The following is an 18041-nucleotide window of genomic DNA, read 5'->3' on the forward strand; positions in this document are numbered from 1 at the left end:
CTATGTTGAATAGTAGTGGTGAGAGTGGGCAACCTTGTCTTGTTCCTGATCTTAGTGGAAATGGTTTCAGTTTTTCACCATTGAGAAGGATGTTGGCTGTGAGTTTGTCATATATGGCCTTTATCATTTTGAGGTAAGTTTCTCTGCCTACTTTCTGGAGGGTTTTTTTATCATAAATGGGTTTTGAATTTTGTAGAAAGCTTTTTCTGCATCTATTGAGATGATCATATGGTTTTTCTCCTTCAGTCTGTTAATATGGTTTATCATATTGATTGATTTGCAAATACTGAAGAATCCTTGCATCCCTGGGATAAACCCCACTTGATCATAGTGTATGATCCTTTTAATGTGCTGTTGGATTCTGTTTGCTAGTATTTTGTTGAGGATTTTTGCATCTATGTTCATCAGTGTTATTGGCCTGTAGTTTTCTTTCTTTGTGACATCTTTGCCTGGTTTTGGTGTCAGGGTGATGGTGGCCTTGTAGAATGAGTTTGGGAGTGTTCCTCCCTCTGCTATATTTTGGAAGAGTTTGAGAAGGATAGGTGTTAGTTCTTCTCTAAATGTTTGATAGAATTCGCCTGTGAAGCCATTTTCTCCTGGGCTTTTGTTGGAAGATTTTTAATCACAGTTTTAATTTCAGTGCTTGTGATTGGTCTGTTTATATTTTCTATTTCTTCCTGGTTCAGTCTCGGAAGGTTGTGCTTTTATAAGAATTTGTCCATTTCTTCCAGGTTGTCCATTTTATTGGCATAGAGTTGCTTGTAGTAATCTCTCATGATCCTTTGTATTTCTGCAGTGTTAGTTATTACCTCTCTTTTTTCATTTCTAATTCTATTGATTTGAGTCTTCTCCCTTATTTTCTTGATGAGCATGGCTAATGGTTTATCAATTTTGTTTATCTTCTTAAAGAACCACCTTTTAGTTTTATTGATCTTTGCTATCATTTCCTTCATTTATTTCTGATCTGATCTTTATGATTTCTTTCCTTCTGCTAACTTTGGGTTTTTTTTTTGTTTTTCTTTCTCTAATTGCTTTAGGTGTAAGGTTAGGTTTTTTATTTGAGATGTTTCTTGTTTCTTGAGGTTGAATTGTATTGCTATAAACTTCCCTCTTAGAACTGCCTTTGCTGCATCCCATATGTTTTGGGTTGTCGTTTTCATTGTCATTTGCTTCTAGGAATTTTTAAATTTCCTCTTTGATTTCTTCAGTGATCTCTTGGTTATTTAGTAGTGTATTGTTTAGCCTCCATGTGTTTGTATTTTTTACAGATTTTTTTCTTGTAATTGATACCTAGTCTCATAGCATTGTGGTAGTAAAAGATACTTGATATGATTTCGATTTTCTTAAATTTGCCAGGGCTTGATTTGTGACCCAAGATATGATCCATCCTGGAGAATGTTTCATGAGCACTTGAGAAGAAAGTGTAATCTGCTGTTTCCGGATGGAATGTCCTATAAATATCAATTAAGTCCATCTTGTTTAATGTATCATTTAAAGCTTATGTTTACTTATTTATTTTCATTTTGGATGATCTGTCCATTGGTGAAAGTGGGGTGTTAAAGTCCCCTACTATTATTATGTTACTGTCGATTTCCTGTTTTATGGCTGTTAGCATTTGCCTTATGTATTGAGGTGCTCCTATGTTGGGTGCATAAATATCTACAATTGTTATATCTTCTTCTTGGATTGTCCCCTTGATCATTATGTAGTGTCCTTCTTTGTCTCTTGTAATAGTCTTTATTTTAAAATCTATTTTGTCTGATATGAGAATTGCTACTGCAGCTTTCTTTTGATTTCCATTTGCATGGAATATATTTTTCCATCCCCTCACTTTCAGTCTGTATGTGTCCCTAGTTCTGAAGTGGGTCTCTTGTAGACAGCATATGTATGGGTTTTGTTTTTGTATCCATTCAGCCAGTCTATGTCTTTTGGTTGGAGCATTTAATCCATTTCCATTTAAGGTAGTTATCGATATGTATGTTCCTATTCCCATTTTCTTAATTGTTTTGGGTTATTGTAGGTCTTTTCCTTCTCTTGTGTTTCCTGCCTAGAGAAGTTCCTTTAGCGTTTGTTGTAGAGCTGGTCTGGTGGTGCTGAATTCTCTTAGCTTTTGCTTGTCTATAAAGGTTTTAATTTCTGTCGAATCTTAATGAGATCCTTGCTGGGTAGGGTAATCTTGGTTGTAGTTTTTTCCCTTTCATCACTTTAAATATGTCCTGCCACTCCCTTCTGGCTTGCAGAGTTTCTGCTGACAGATCAGCTGTTAACCTTATGGGGATTCCCTTGTATGTTAATTGTTGCTTTTCCCTTGCTGCTTTTAGTATTTTTTCTTTGTATTTAATTTTTCATAGTTTGATTAATATCTGTCTTGGCGTGTTTCTCCTTGGATTTAGCCTGTGTAGGACTCTCTGTGCTTTCTGGACTTGATTGACTATTTCCTTACCCATATTAGGGAAGTTTTCAACTATAATCTCTTCAAATATTTTCTCAGTCCCTTTCTTTTTCTCTTCTTCTTCTGGGACCCCTATAATTCAAATGTTGGTGTGTATTTTGTTGTCCCAGAGGTCTCTGAGATTGTCCTCAATTCTTTTCATTCTTTTCTTTATTCTGCTCTGCAGTAGTTATTTCCACTATTTTATCTTCCAGGTCACTTATGTGTTCTTCTGCCTCAGTTATTCTGCTACTGATTCCTTCTAGAGAATTTTTAATTTCATTTATTGTGTTGTTTATCACTGTTTGTTTGCTCTTTAGGCCTTCTAGGTCCTTGTTAAACGTTTCTTGTATTTTCTCCATTCTATTTCCAAGATTTTGATCATCTTTACTGTCATTACTCTGAATTCTTTTTCAGGTAGACTGCCTATTTCCTCTTCATTTGTTTGGTCTGGTGGGTTTTCACCTTGCTCCTTCATCTGTTGTGTATTTCTCTGTCTTCTCATTTTGCTTAACTTACTGTGTTTGGGGTCTCCTTTTTGCAGGTTGCAGGTTTGTATTTCCCGTTGTTTTTGGTGTTTGCTCCCAGTGGGTGAAGTTGGTTTCATTGGTTGTGTAGGCCTGCTGGTGGAGAGGACTGGTGCCTGTGTTCTGGTGGATGAGGGTGGATCTTGTCTTTCTGGTGGGCAGGACTGTGTCCGGTGGTGTGTTTTGGGGTGTCTGTGAACTTATTATGATTTTAGGCAGCCTCTGTGCTATTGGGTGGCGTTGTGTTCCTGTCTTGCTAGTTGTTCGGCATAGGGTGTCTAGCACTGTAGCTTGCTGGTCGTTGAGTGGAGCTGGGTCTTAGCGCTGAGATGGAAATCTCTGGAAGAGCTTTCACCATTTGATATTATATGGGGCTGGGAGGTCTCTGGTGGACCAATGTCCTGAACTGGGCTCTCCCACCTTATAGGCTGAGGCCTGACACCCGGCTAGAGCACCAAGACCATGTCAGCCACTCGGCTCAGAAGAAAAGGGAGAAAAAATAAAAGAAAGAAAGAAAGAAAAAATAAATAAATAAAATAGTTATTAAAATAGAAAAAAATTATTAAAAATAAAAACATTAAAAAGTAATTTTAAAAAAGAGAGAAAGAAGAGAGCAACCAAACCAAAAAACAAATCCACCAACGATAACAAGTGCTAAAAACTATACAAAAAAAAAAAAAAAGGACATTCAGAACCCTAGGACAAATGGCAAAAGAAAAACTATACAGACAAAATCACACAAAGAAGCATACACATACACACTCACAAAAAGAGGAAAAAGAAAAAATATATAAATATATATTTTAAAAAAAGGAAGCGAGCAACCAAATCAATAAACAAATCTACCAACGATAATAAGCTCTAAATACTAAACTAAGATAAACATAAAACCAGAAACAAATTAGATGCAGAAGGTAAACCCCAAGTCTACAGTTGCTCCCAAAGTCCACCACCTCAATTTTGGGATGATCCTTTGTCTATTCAGGTATTCCACAGATGCAGGGTACATCAAGTTGACTGTGGAGATTTAATCCACTGCTCTTGAGGCTGCTGGGACAGATTTCCCTTTCTCTGCTTTGTTCGCACAGCTCCTGGGGTTCAGCTTTGGATGTGGCCCTGCCTCTGCGTGTAGGTGACCTGAGGGTGCCTTTTGGGAAGTCTGAGGTCTTCTGCCAGCGTTCAGTACGTGTTCTGTAGGAGTTGTTCCACATGTAGATGTAGTTTTGATGTATTTGTGGGGAGGAAGGTGATCTCCATGTCTTACTCCTCTGCCATCTTGAAGGCGCCCCGCAAGAAGAATGTTAAGAACATCGTTTCTAGAGAAAGGGTCTTGTTAGGTTTTCATATCACACAGCAATCTCTCACATATTGCTGTGCACAGAGTAGTTACTCAAGAAGTTTGTTGTGTTGAATCACACTGAGTAATATAATATATGGTAAAACATCATTACAATAGGACTAGCCCAAACTTCATTGAAAAATCAGAGCTATGGTGTAAGAAAAGTGATTAATAGTCTATCACATATAATTGAAAGTAACTTTCCTGTCAGATATGTTGTGTAACTAAGTCTCTCCACTCACTCAAGGGTGGGCATTTACTGGATGTCCTCTCTGTGCCAGGCACCGTGCTAGGCTCTGTGCACAGAAAGGTGGACAAGACAAAATGCTTCCCTTGCAGCCACTCACAGCCTCATGGAGACAGCCAACCAGAGAATGGACAGTTACAAAACGATGTGACACGGACTCTGACAGGTCCAGATTTTCTTTCCATCTCATTCCTTTCTTTTGACTGCCAAGTTGATGGGGGTGTCTTGGTAAGGTAGAATAAAGACGCAAAGGCTTTATCAGGATAATAATTAGCAAGAGGGGGGTTCATTTGTCTTAAAGGAAGAACCTGAAAGATTCAGGTTCAGGTTCCCCTGAGCATGAAAAACTATCCTGGCCTCAGAGAACTTGAGTGTACTCCTCAAGGATGGGGGCACTCAGCAATGGAGCCCTGACCCTGGGGAGAGGCAGGATGGGGTAGAGAAGACCAGCAAAGGGGGAGGGGATGCAGTGTAGACGCGAGGAGGAAAGGGACTCCTGGATTTCCACATGGGTGGATTCTGCATGGAATGACATGGTGGGAAAAATAAAGAAATACCATCAGTGTCCACAAGTGAGACTGATACCCTCTTAGATGTTGGGGCATGAATGATGGTTACTGCTGTAGTGGAGGTGTGCTCAGTGTCCCACAGGTACCCATGGGATGAGGAAAGGAGAGGTTGCCTAGGTCAGGCTACACAGCAGATGTGGAGAGGGTGACAGAGGTAGGAGAAAATGGTTTAAAATCTGAAAACTGTTCAGTAAGGCTCGAGAACTGACCACATGTCCATAGAAGCTGACCCCATTGCACAACTTTCTTATTAAATGACAATCAGTCAATTACCATGATTGTTCTTACCCTCAACAGACTTGGGGGGCAGGAAGTACAGCTCAGTGCTGAGCAGAAGATGCTCCCTTTGAGGATGAAGAAAAAAAGAGAGGGTGGGCTGAGCTGTCCTCCTCGGGGATAGAGCCCACAGGTGACAGAGATTTGTAATAGTCATCTTCCCCATCAAGCACTTTGATTTGGCTGCAACAAAGGAAAGAGTTTCAGCAGCAGAAGAAAACAAGTACAGCAGTCATCAATGGGGCAGCTTAAGTTGTGTGAGTACTTGGAACAGGGTTGGGCCCCAACACTGAGTTGGGGGGGCAGCTTATGGTACCTCAGGGTCCCCCAGCCCAGAGGAACTGGCGTCTGACCCACAAAGCCTTTCACATCTAGGTCACACTCTAATAATGGGCCCAATTTAGTGGTATCTGAAAACTGTAATCATATTGCAACTTAATTTATGTGAATTAACTTGTCTGGTTCCCTCTAGATGAGAAAGTTCCCTTCCTGATCTTCTTTAGTTCTCAGACTAGTACCATTACCTACCTCACTCCTATTCTTTTTTTTTTTTTTTTTTAACATCTGCACCTTTTTTTTTTAACATCTTTATTGGAGTATAATTGCTTTATTGGAGTATAATTCCTTTTTTTAACATCTTTATTGGAGTATAATTGCTTTACATCTGCACCTTTTTTTTAACATCTTTATTGGAGTATAATTGCTTATAATTGGTGTGTTAGTTTCTGCTTTATAGCAAAGTGAATCAGTTATACATATACATACGTCCCCATATCTCTTCCCTCGTGTCTCCCTCCCTCCCACCCTCCCTATCCCACCCCTCTAGGTGGTCACAAAGCACCGAGCTGATCTCCCTGTGCTATGCAGCTGCTTCCCACTAGCTATCTATTTTACATTTGGTAGTGTTTATATGTCCATGCCACTCTCTCAGTTTGTATGACAGACTCTAGGTCCATCCACCTCACTACAAATAACTCAATTTCGTTTCTTTTTATGGCTGAGTAATATTCCATTGTATATATGTGCCACATCTTCTTTATCCATTCATCTGTCAATAGACACTTAGGTTGCTTCCATGTCCTGGCTATTGTAAATACAGCTGCAATGAACACATGACTCTTTTTTTTTTTTTTCTGTGGTACGTGGGCCTCTCCCTGTTGTGGCCTCTCCCGTTGGAGAGCACAGGCTCCGGACGCTCAGGCTCAGTGGCCATGGCTCACGGGCCCAGCCGCTCCGCGGCATGTGGGATCTTCCCAGACCAGGGCACGAACCCATGTCCCCTGCATCGGCAGGTGGACTCTCAACCACTGCGCCACCAGGGAAGCCCACATGACTCTTTTTGAATTATGGTTTTCTCAGGGTATATGCCCAGTAGTGGGATTGCTGGGTTGTATGGTAGTTCTATTTTTAACTTTTTAAGGAACCTCCATACTGTTCTCTATAGTGGCTGTATCAATTTACATTCCTACCAACAGAGCAAGAGGGTTCCCTGTTCTCCACACCCTCTCCAGCATTTATTGTTTGTAGATTTTTTGATGATGGCCATTCTGACCGGTCACTCCTATTCTTAATCGAGATGCTAACAAGCAAATCAGCCACAAACTCCGCAGTGTCCCTGGCTAACCATAGGGGGAAATTCTCCTTTGTGTACCTTTAAGGCCCACGGGTAGGGGAACGTGGGAGAAGGGGACTATTTGCACTGCATGGAGTGCTCTGATTTGTGGGAGAGTTTTATACAGCCTGATACATGTCTCAAATTATGAGGACAGTACAATTTCCTGAGATAATTATGAAAAATAACACTTGCCTTTTGGTGGCAATTTCAGTATTTTCAGACAGAATAGATTCAAGTTTTGTATACTTGCTACTGTGAAAAGTAGTTTCTAGTGTCAATAATAGTGGTGATATCCCCACTGAATATTTTTAGAAGCCTCTCTGGAAAGTTTTGCATTTTCTATAATATCACAAAGGACCCCTTCTGTTTACAGTTGCTTAGAACTAAGAAGACAGATATTTACCCAAGTTTTCTTGGCTTCCTCTTGCTCCCTTGATATTCTAGAGTTCCCTGTGGAGAGGGCCAAGAACACACAGTCAAAGGAAAGCAGCAAGTCGTTAATTTTTAATTCAAAGTGATTTTGTGTTGAATGCAAGCAGATGCTGATAATATCAGAAGTCACAGCATAATTTTTTTGATCAAAGGGCTCAAGTGAGCCTGATGAAGCATGCATCTTGCTCGTCTTTGATAAACCACATCAATTATTCACCGTGAAGGCAGACATCCTGACATGAAAGCAACAGATAAAGGGCCTAAGCACATGTTCAAGAGGAGAGTATAAGAGAGTGGGGGCGGGGCTGGAGGGGCTGGAACAGGTATTAATAACAGAATTATTAACTGGAAACAAAGCCAGTGAAACAGCTTTATGGCCACTTTGAACTCACATTTAACTGGTTATAGTACATGGTGTCCTCAGGACTACTCAACATTTTGGGCTGCTGACATCTTCGGTGAGGTGTTCGCTGCTTCTGTGCAAGACCATTTTCTGAATCTGCAACAGGATAGCAAAACTTTACTGTAAAGCATCTGAGGTTTTGGGAAAACTGAGTGTAAAATTGCTCATCACATAAATGCACATAGCAGAAACCCTGTCCTGTTTTAACGGGCACGTTAGAGCTTTGCTAATATTAGGAGAAATATCATGCTAAACACACACACACACACACACACACACACACACACGGATTGCTAAGTGTAAACAAGGGCAGCTGTCGGGGACTTTGCCTTCATCTTTCTTATCTGAGTCAGCAGTCAAGAGTGAAGGAAAGAAAATTGGTTTGTCCATGCTGGTGAGGTAGAGGTTGGTCGTCAGTCTTTGTAGAGTAGAGAATGCCCTCTTGGTGAGATAACTCAGTTAAGGCAATGAAGGCAATCTGGGGCAGTTTGCACCACATCCTACAGTGAGAGTTCAAAGACATCTGGAGCACACACACTCTTGAGAAGCAAACCTTTTGGTGGGATACATTTTGGGGGGATACATTTTGGAGGGCAAATGGCTTGAGCTAGTATTTTCTGAAATGCTTTGAACAATACCACTGATCCATGCAGTCTCTGGAGGTAGTGTAAAGGAGAAGGGGAAAGGATGATTTCATGATTTCACGGAGCAGCCTCTCTGTGTTAGTCCTGATTTTGGAACCCTGGACCAAGAGTGTACTAGAAATTAAGAAACCACAGGTCCAACAAAGTCATGATTTATTTCCCTTCCAAGCAGATGATTTTCATGAAATCTGTTGTCCTTTTGGCACTATATCTGAATCAGGATTCAGCAGTTCTAACTTCTTGCCAACACACACGCGTGCACGCGCGCGCGTGCCTGCATGCACGCATACACAGCCGCCATAAAATACTGCTCATGAATGTCATGGTTTGGAGAAGACATATCACTTTCTTGGACCAAGGGTATACCATAAACTAATTATTTATAAAAAAGAGTTGGAGCTTTGTATTTGGAAACATAGATTGATTTCATTAGCGATTCCTACTATACAAGGAAATTCTGGGGGAATTTTCTAAGTGAAGAATGACTCAGCAAGGACCATAATGAATAGTGAATTATCAATTTCCTAAGTATGAAGTTTTGCATCTTTTTTTTTTTTGAATTGGAACATATCTATGTTTGAACAAGACTATTAGAACCATACAGGACTTTAGGAACCATCCATTCTAAATACCCATTTTTTCACAAAAGGAAAAAATGAATGACACACCCCAGTTTAAGTGGCAGAGCGGGGACCCAACCCTAGATCTCTTACCTCCTGTTCTAGCAGTTAAAAAAAAAACTACAGCGTATTGTCTTTCTTAATAAAAAATTGTTTTAAAAAGTCAAATTTAAGTAAAAGCTCCATGAAAAAATATTAATTAGCACAGCCATATGATGGTGCTTGCAGAAGGTTCCAGTAACCTTAACAGACATCCCTGTCCACATCTTCAGGAACTGCGCAGAGAAGAGGATTCCAACCTCTTGTACTGGCATCATCCTCAGAGTACAAGGAATCCAGAATTGATAAGGGTACTTTCTGATAGTTCCAACATACCTACCTCCATACGCTTTATGAAGTTTATATTCTGTAATATGGTAGAACATGAGGTTCTTTTATGTTATCTCCTCTGATTCATAGATTAATGAACAGAAACATCTGGAGTTAAGGTTGCTGGTGTGAGCATGCACTGGAGATCTGACATCTACTCCCTCTTAGACTTTCTACTATTACAGGAATTCCAAACTTGACAACTCAAAAGACTGATTCTTAAATAGTTTTGGGGTTCAGCTGACGTTCAGCCCCATTCAGTTGGACTTTATGTAAAGTTTACAATTGATCAGAAGCTTTTATTTTATATTCTCAACTGGGAATGCTTACTAAAAGACGTGGTTCTCAACTTTTGCTCTTGATGAACTTGCTGTTTCATAGTTGGGTGTTCTTTTCCTGATTCTTAGAAAGAATTCAGTTATTGGATTGAATTTTACCTATTTTAACATTTCCCATAAATTAAGACAAACTGTTGGTATCTGGTGGTATCTATACCATACTAGAATCTAATGTAAGCTGGTGTCTGATTTAGCATCAATTTTTTTTTTTTGCGGTGCACAGGCCTCTCACTGTTGTGGCCTCTCCCGTTGCGGAGCACAGGCTCCGGATGCGCAGGCTCAGCGACCATGGCTCATGGGCCCAGCCGCTCCGCGGCATGTGGGATCTTCCCGGACCGGGGCACGAACCCGCGTCCCCTGCATCAGCAGGCGGACTCTCAACCTCTGCGCCACCAGGGAAGCCCTAGCATCAAATTTTAATTTTCATTATTTTAACTTTAATATCTCCATATTTCATGATGTTTTGCTAGAAGTGCCACAACTTCCAGGTGCTTTGTCATTGGAACAAATCTGAGTATTACTGATATATGATCGATCACAAGCAACCAAATAAATAATTGGGAAATGAATCATCATTCAATTACTGCTGTTGGAACAACTGGATAGCAATATGCAAAAAATGTAACTTAAATATACACCTTATAAAACTTATTCTATATGTAAGGAAATTTGCTCAGTATTGTAGGGAAGACAAAAAGAAAAAAGACAAGGTCCCTGCCTTCAGTCTAATAGAGGACAGTGAGTCTTAAGAGGTTAAGTGACTTGCCTAAGGCCATAGCTATTGCTGTTGGACCCAAATTAATTTTTTTTTATTCTAAATCTTTTACTTTTCTCAATATACTTCTTGATTCTCACCAGCCACAATAAATTCCAGATGAGCTATATAGTTAAACATTTTAAACATTCCCATAAAAACTTTAGAAGGAAATGAAGTAGACTATATATCTTAAATGTGGAAGAAGATATTAGGGACAAGGATGGGTTCAATTATACTAAAGTAAAATATTCTATATGATGGACAGTAACAAAACCTTAAGATGAAAGAAAGTGCAACAGAAAGATAAAAACAAATTTAAAAATATAGACACAAAAGTCTATTATCCATAATGTGGAAAGGCTGAGGCAAGAGAAAGATGGAGAAATATTTATACATGTTGAAATACAATTATGATATGAGATATTGAAAAACATTCAGCCACCTTGACAAAGAGCTTCAACTAAAACAATTACTACTGTCTTTCTATTAATTAGGATAAATAAAAAAGTAAAAAGACAATGTGGGATAGGCCCCAGGTGCACAGATGAGTCCATAGGCTCCACTTCTCCTGAAGTTACCTGACAATAGATAACAAGAGCTAAGCAACTTGTTCCAAGGAACATGTCCCAACAAAGTAAATCAAAAGAGAAAAAAATACCATTTGTATGAAGATGGATATAATACTTTAACAGAAAAAAGCTGGAAACAATACTTACATTAACAGAAAAAAAGCTAGAAACATGATAAATATTTGATAATTGGGGACAAGTTAACTCTGAGATATAAATATGATGTCATACCATGAAGGCACCAATGAGGATAAATATGGGTATGATACTGATAGATGAAAATTCAGAAAAAGAAGCAAATACAAAATAACATATGGCACACTGATTAAATCTAAATATGTGTGCACTTTGAGAAGTTTGTCATGATTTTTTTCCCTTAAAAATTTAAAAATAAAAAATGAATGAGGTATGTAGGACAAAAATTATGATTTCTTTCAATATATAAAGAAACTATAGGTAAGAAAGGCTAAATCTGTAAGTGGCAGAGTGGAAGCTTAACCCCTGTCTTTTGACTCTTGAGCCAGTCAGTTTGCTCATAGGAGATACAAAACAATAGGGTTATCTGGCACTTTCCTAGTTCATTTGACTAGTTTATGTAGATAAGCTGGGCAGTTCAAGTTTGAAGATATACATTAGAATATGAGTTATTACTTTGAAGACAATGATGTTCATATTGTGTAAGTAGCCAACTTGCGTTTCACATAAATATTTGTGAAGCCAAGCCAAATTCTCCAGTTTGTAATACTCTGGGTGCTACCTACCTATTGTGCTTTTTAAAAGTATATCATATCATGAATACCAGTTTGAACTTAACATAGGTTCTCTTTCCTTTCAGGAATCCCTGTACATTTCTTTTCCCCCTGCACTTTTTGATTTCATAGTTGAGACCTTGAATACACCGTTCTCTTCTGAGTTGTCACAGAACTCTATAATAAACTGGAGATAAATCTGTCAGAAAATGGAAGAAATATGGAGAGAGTTTCAAGAGCACCAGGAAATGCATACTCCTTATTCCCTAATTCCAGATCATTGTGTGGCGGCACAATTGGTCAAGTCCTTGGTGAGAGACAAATGGCTGAATTTAGTTGATAGCTTTGTTCCGTAACTTTAAACAACTGGTTTGGAAATTTAATATTTCAATTTTCCATATTGAACACGCAGGTATATCCAAACTAGAGTTGTCAGATCAAGTACAGGGTACCCAGTTAAATTTGAATTTCAGATAAACAACCAATACCTTCCGAGTGTAAGTATATATTCAGAACATACTTATATTAAAATGTGATTGGTTATTTATCTGAAATTCAGATCTAGCCAGGTGTACTTTTTCCCCCCTAAATCTGGCAACCCTAATTCAAACACCATTTTAAGTTACAAATGAGGCTTTTTGTTTTCTCTCAGGGTCTCAGAGATGAAGAAGGAAATGACTTCCTTTACTCTATTTGACTTGCTGAGTTACAGCTATTTTGGCCACAAATGCTCTTGCCTAACATTGTCCCCTAACACTTAGTTTCACTTACCAGCACCCATTACAGATGTGCCACTTCTGGTAAATTTCCTAGCTGGGCTTGCAGCGGGGCAAGGACAACCACAGGGACGGCAGGATGGCACATGCAGCCCAAATATTCCCCATCCTGGGTGGGACAGTATGAATTCCAGGTCCCTGAGGAGTGGACAGGCAGTGAGCAGGGTTCTTGGGAGAGGGCATACTGGGAGAGCCATAGTCTTTGCACCGTCCTTGAGGGCCTCTGCAGACATGGATACTTTCTGAGCAGTATGACTGCTGATCTGATTGCCATTTTGTGGATGAGGCATTCCGAGGATCACTTGCCAAGTAAAACATCCCCCTGAGCCCTTGAGGCAAACAGAGTGTTCAGCGTTCTAGATTTACAGATGGCAAATCCTGTATAGAGTTACGAGATACACCCAACTTAGGGTCATTTTCTTCACACTACAGTTGATGTTCAGCTTTTTAAAATACCAGTGCTCAGATCAGGACCTTGATAGATCGATCTGTCTGTCTGTCTATCTATCTATCATATATATATATATATATATATATATATATATATATATATATATATATGACACGTATTTTACCTCCTTAGGTGGTTCTAATGTGCAGCCATGCCTTGAGAGACAAGGTACTAGACCATCTTAAATCTTCCCTTCCCAATAAGAACCACACTGGCAGAAAGTCTGCAATAATCTGCACTACCTTAAAGACGCAGTCTTTGGAAAATTATGGAATTAGGGTTGCCAGATTTAGGGAAAAAAAAGGACACTGAGCTAGATTTGAATTTCAGATAAACAACCAGTGTGTTGTAAAGCATTTGCTCCTGATCTGCTGAGGCATGGGCTATGTCAGGGATGCTCAGAGCCTTGACAGGGAATAGAAGGGGAGAAATTATGTCTGGTAGCTGAAATTTTCAATTTTAAGTTATGACATGGAGGATGATAACCTCTGTGGTTAGGCTCCTTGCTTTTATATCTAAGGGGTCTGAAGCCCAGGGAGCTTGGGGCCCTCTGCTGGTCTCCCCTCACAGCCTAGCCTTGGACTCAGGTCTTTTGATTCAAACCTCAAGGCCCAGGCCATGGCCTCTATTACGATGCTTTTTCTTTAAATGAGACGTTCTTATAAGTTTTCACCTTACCACATCTAACTTCAGGAGGGACGAAGGAATTCAGTAGGCTTTTGTAAAACACACACACAACCAGAAAGAGAGATTTCTCCTGGGGTGCATGTAATTCAGATCTTCCTTTCTAAGATGAAAGGAAAGCTACAAATTTTCCCAGTTGCCATGTTATGTCATGAACAATCTTCTTCAAAATTGCAAAATTGCTACAAAGAAAACATCCCTGAGTTAAATTAGTGCCTGTGGAAGATGGTGGAGTTATAAATTTTCTATATGGAATTCTCCCCTTATTAGTTAGGGAAGTGGTAATAACTTCTGCTGAAACGATTTCACAGCTCAGGTCCTGGCACACACTCAACAAACAATGAATGAATGAATGAATGAATGAATGGTTACTATTCATTATTCTTGTTAAGGACTGTTGTATCTCTGTGGTCCACTCTTTGTTTCTGTCAATTGGAATATTATTGCCAAGGACTTTCTTATCCTGGAACATCTCTGGGGAACCTTAGTCTACCAAGGAGGGGGATGAAATTGGCCTTTTAAAAACAAGGTTCATTAAGTATTTTTTTCTTAATATTCTTTCAATATTTTTTCTAGGAATATGTATTCACTTTTTTAGCCAAAAAAAACAAAACCAAAACTTAATCATTCATCTAATTTGTTACTACTTTTCCCCACACTTAACAATAAAGTCATAAATGTTTTCCCATGATTTAATCTACTTTAAAAATAGTATTATACTTCTAGAGTTACATTTTTTAAAGTAATGAATGAACATGATGTTCAAATAAGTTAAGCAGTGAAAAAAAAAAAAAACCCAATCCCATTCCCATAATAGTAGCAAATGATGGAACAAGTTTCTTATCTGTCTTCCAGTTTAGTCTAAATGGCATCATTTCTAATAGTTGCATGCTATTTCATTTTATGAATGAACCGTGATTAACTTATACAATTTCCTGTTTTGGGCATGGAAGTTGTTTCCAATGTTTTTCTCTAATAAACAATGCTGTGAAGAACATACTTATAGTTTGATCTTTGATAATTCACATTATTTTCTTAGGATAAATCCCTAGAAGTGGAATTACTGGCCGAAGACTATACATATTTTAAAAACTTAAAATTTTATTTCCAATTGCCTTCTAGGAAGTGGGTGGTAAAATATACTTCTACCACCTGTACCTGAGATTACCTGTTTTTGAAGGCCTTCACCAGCATGGGTCAGCATCTTTAAGAAAAAGCCTGACAATTCAATAGGTGAAAAAATGGCACGTCATTTGTTTTGATTTGCATTTCATTGATTACTTGAGAGGGTAAGTGCCCTTCCTTTCCCCCTTCCCATGTTATTAGCCATTTGTGTTTCAGGATTCCTCTTGAGTTGGAAGCAGCAGCAAAGTTCAAAGGTCCTGGCTGGACCTAAAAAGGATGGAACTAGTTGCCTGTCTGGTGTGAAAGGATGAGAGGCCCCACTGGCTAATAGGTGTAGAGATGCCCATTTTTCAAAATTACCATGTTGTGGGAAAGTATTTCTCAAACTTCTTCATTCATCTGCCACTTAAGTATTTTTTGCTATATTCGAGACACCTGTACTATTCTTTATTTAATATTTTAAAATCAGCCAATTTCTTTTTCTCTTAAATACATTTCTTTAAAAATGAAACTACTACTGTAAAGGGAAAACACGTGTCATTTGCCATAAATAGAAGTAAACTGTAAAGTAAATACAGTAAGAACAAAACAATATTCTCACAGCTGAGCTAGGTTCTGTTTCCCACAGAACATTCTGGGCTTCTTAAAGGTTTGTTAAAAAGACAGGTGAGTAAATGTGAGAGGAGCTTAAGACATACTAATATCACTATGACTTTCTCCTTAACCTGAAGAATTTAAACTGAGGACTGTAAAAGGAGTAACTTTCTTCTACACAATTCAGTGTTATTTAAGGTCACATCCACACACCATGTAAAATCAACTTGCAGACCACCAGAGGTCCATGTCCCACACTTTGAGAAACATGAATGTTACGGAAGAAAAAGAAAGTCAGAAAAACCTGACTATGAATCTCATCTCTAGCACTTGTTAGAAGTCTGAACTCACTGATGATGATCACGCAAGTAAGGCTGTAGTGAGGATGACAGATAATGTATGAGAAGAGAAAGCATGGCACCTGAGGCACAGCAGGTGCGCCTAAGGGGTCGTGATTCTTGTTATATGAGAGTGATTCTCCGTCCTGGTTGTACATTAGTATCACCTGAAGGCCTTTTGAAAAACGCCTCAGCCTTATCCCTGGAGATCCTAATTCAGTTGGTTAGGGTTAGGTCTCTGGCATTTTTATTGTTTAAAAAATGACCCTCCCCCTTTCAGATGATTTTAATTTGTAGCCAGGGTTGGAAAAACCAGAGATTTAACTCTTTCCTAAGAGCTTAGGTTGATTTTGCAGATTAGCTAGCTGCATCTTGAAAAGTTGGCCTAGGGTCAGAGAGGTTTTGAGATGGCAGAAGGAATTCTGGGAAGGGGAAGCATCTCCAGTAGAGCTCCCAGCATTGTCAAGCATTTTCTTTGCACTGGAAGCTGGCTGCATCAAATGGCTTGAGCCCAAAGCAGACATTAATTTCCCTGGACACTGGGAAAATAATTTCTCTTATTCCAAGAGAACAGTTTTGCTGATCATGGAAACGTGTCTGGTTTCCAGAGGTACAATGCTGCTCATTGCTCTTCTGGAGGGTTCAGTATGAATGCATGACAAAGCTGAAAAGCCATTTGGACCTAGTAAGACTCCTTTTAAAGCAAAACATAAAACTCAGGTGTCAGGAGATTTGAAACTAGTCAAAAATGTTTAAAATGTGCAAGTTTAGAATCAGTTATACAGATACTAGTGGGTTGCTGTTGGTTTTCTTTTTGTTTTACTTTGCATAGTGGTCAGATTGTATCATGTCCCATCTCTCTGCTTTTAGGAGTTTTCTAACTGCTTATTTTCATGTCTCACAATATTCCTTTCTAGCCAGTTGTCTTCATGTGGGATGACTGACTTCCTCTGTACCCTCTCTGACAATGGCTCTTCTCTAACTTTGGTCCTGTGGCGGGGGGCAGGAATTAAGACCAAAATGGCCACTCAAAGTGTGCCCAGTGGGAAAACAGCATTAATTCAGCTTTTTCAAAAATGTCAACATGAAAAAAAAAATCTAAGACCTGGATCTGATGCTTAGTGGACCCACAGCACCAGGCAGCAGGCTGGGAGATATCATTTCTGGAGCTCCTAATGAGATGCAAATCACCTAGTGAACTCCTCCGGAGCTGGGAAACAATGTCCTAGGTAAAAGCAGATAAAAATGGAACGGAAGAATGTCTTTGAAGATTGGAACGACATTTTAAATGCTTGAGGATATGGGACACCAGATAGTGCTGGTTTTTACTATACTAATTGTGAATGGGTCTTTGATTTCTCGTGGCAGGGGATTCTGGGGTGTTCATCCCCACCTCTGCCTGGCTCTCTAAATTGGGGACCTGGTTCTGGTACCTGCTGTTAGCGTGCAAAGGGCCGGTCAGCTGTAGTGACACCAGCACTGGACTTGGGGTCAGAAGGCCTGGGCGTAGTTCAAGTTCTGGAACTTACTGGTATGTGACCTTGGGTGAATTGCTTAGCCCCCTGGGCTGCCATGTGTTATCTGTGAAACAGGGGGTTGGACTAATATAGTGATTTTTTCAAGAGGGTGGTGATGTGGGACATTACAGCTGTTCTTGCCTGGAGATTCTGAGCTGTTCTCCTAGGAGTCATGCTCCTTCCCAATGTGTGAGCAACTGTGTGCAGTGAAAGATGTACCTGATGGAGGTTTGTTGCATGAAACCAGTGTGAAAGCAGGTAAAGGGTGAGAACCATTAGTTGAGAGGCTCTTTAAGGTCCCTGCCAACTTTAAGATGCTGTGACTACAGATTTCCTGCCGCTTGGCCTCTTAGTACCTCATCTGCAAAATGGACATAAATGCCGTTGACCTTACTGGCTTGTTGGAATTTAAAGATGACCAAACAAAATGCATTCAGGGCTTCAGGGAGGAGAATTCTCCACAACTACACCAGAACTTTATTCTAACGGAATTCACTCATTTAAAAAGCAATGATGGGCCTCCCTGGTGGCGCAGTGGTTGAGAGTCCGCCTGCGGATGCAGGGGATACGGGTTCGTGCCCCGGTCTGGGAGGATCCCATATGAAGCGGAGCGGCTGGGCCCGTGAGCCATGGCCGCTGGGCCTGCGCGTCCGGAGCCTGTGCTCCGCAAC

At 39.7% G+C, this 18041-nt stretch overlaps 1 protein-coding gene across 1 annotated transcript in view; it reads right to left on the bottom strand.

The window, feature by feature from the left end:
* Nucleotides 1–5433: 5433 nt before the first annotated feature.
* Nucleotides 5434–18041, bottom strand: part of MYO3B (myosin IIIB) — a gene marked incomplete at both ends in the record, with an annotated part of 389659 nt that continues 377051 nt past the window's right edge. Inside the window, 3 exons of the mRNA XM_081243223.1 lie at nt 5434–5572; nt 7408–7454; nt 7829–7935. Coding sequence (XP_081099349.1) covers nt 5434–5572; nt 7408–7454; nt 7829–7935 — 293 coding nt within the window. The remainder of the gene's footprint in view (nt 5573–7407; nt 7455–7828; nt 7936–18041) is intronic.

Source organism: Mesoplodon bidens (genome assembly GCF_964165515.1).
Source record: "Mesoplodon bidens genome assembly, chromosome: 8".
In the NCBI taxonomy this organism is placed as follows: Eukaryota; Metazoa; Chordata; class Mammalia; order Artiodactyla; family Ziphiidae; genus Mesoplodon; species Mesoplodon bidens.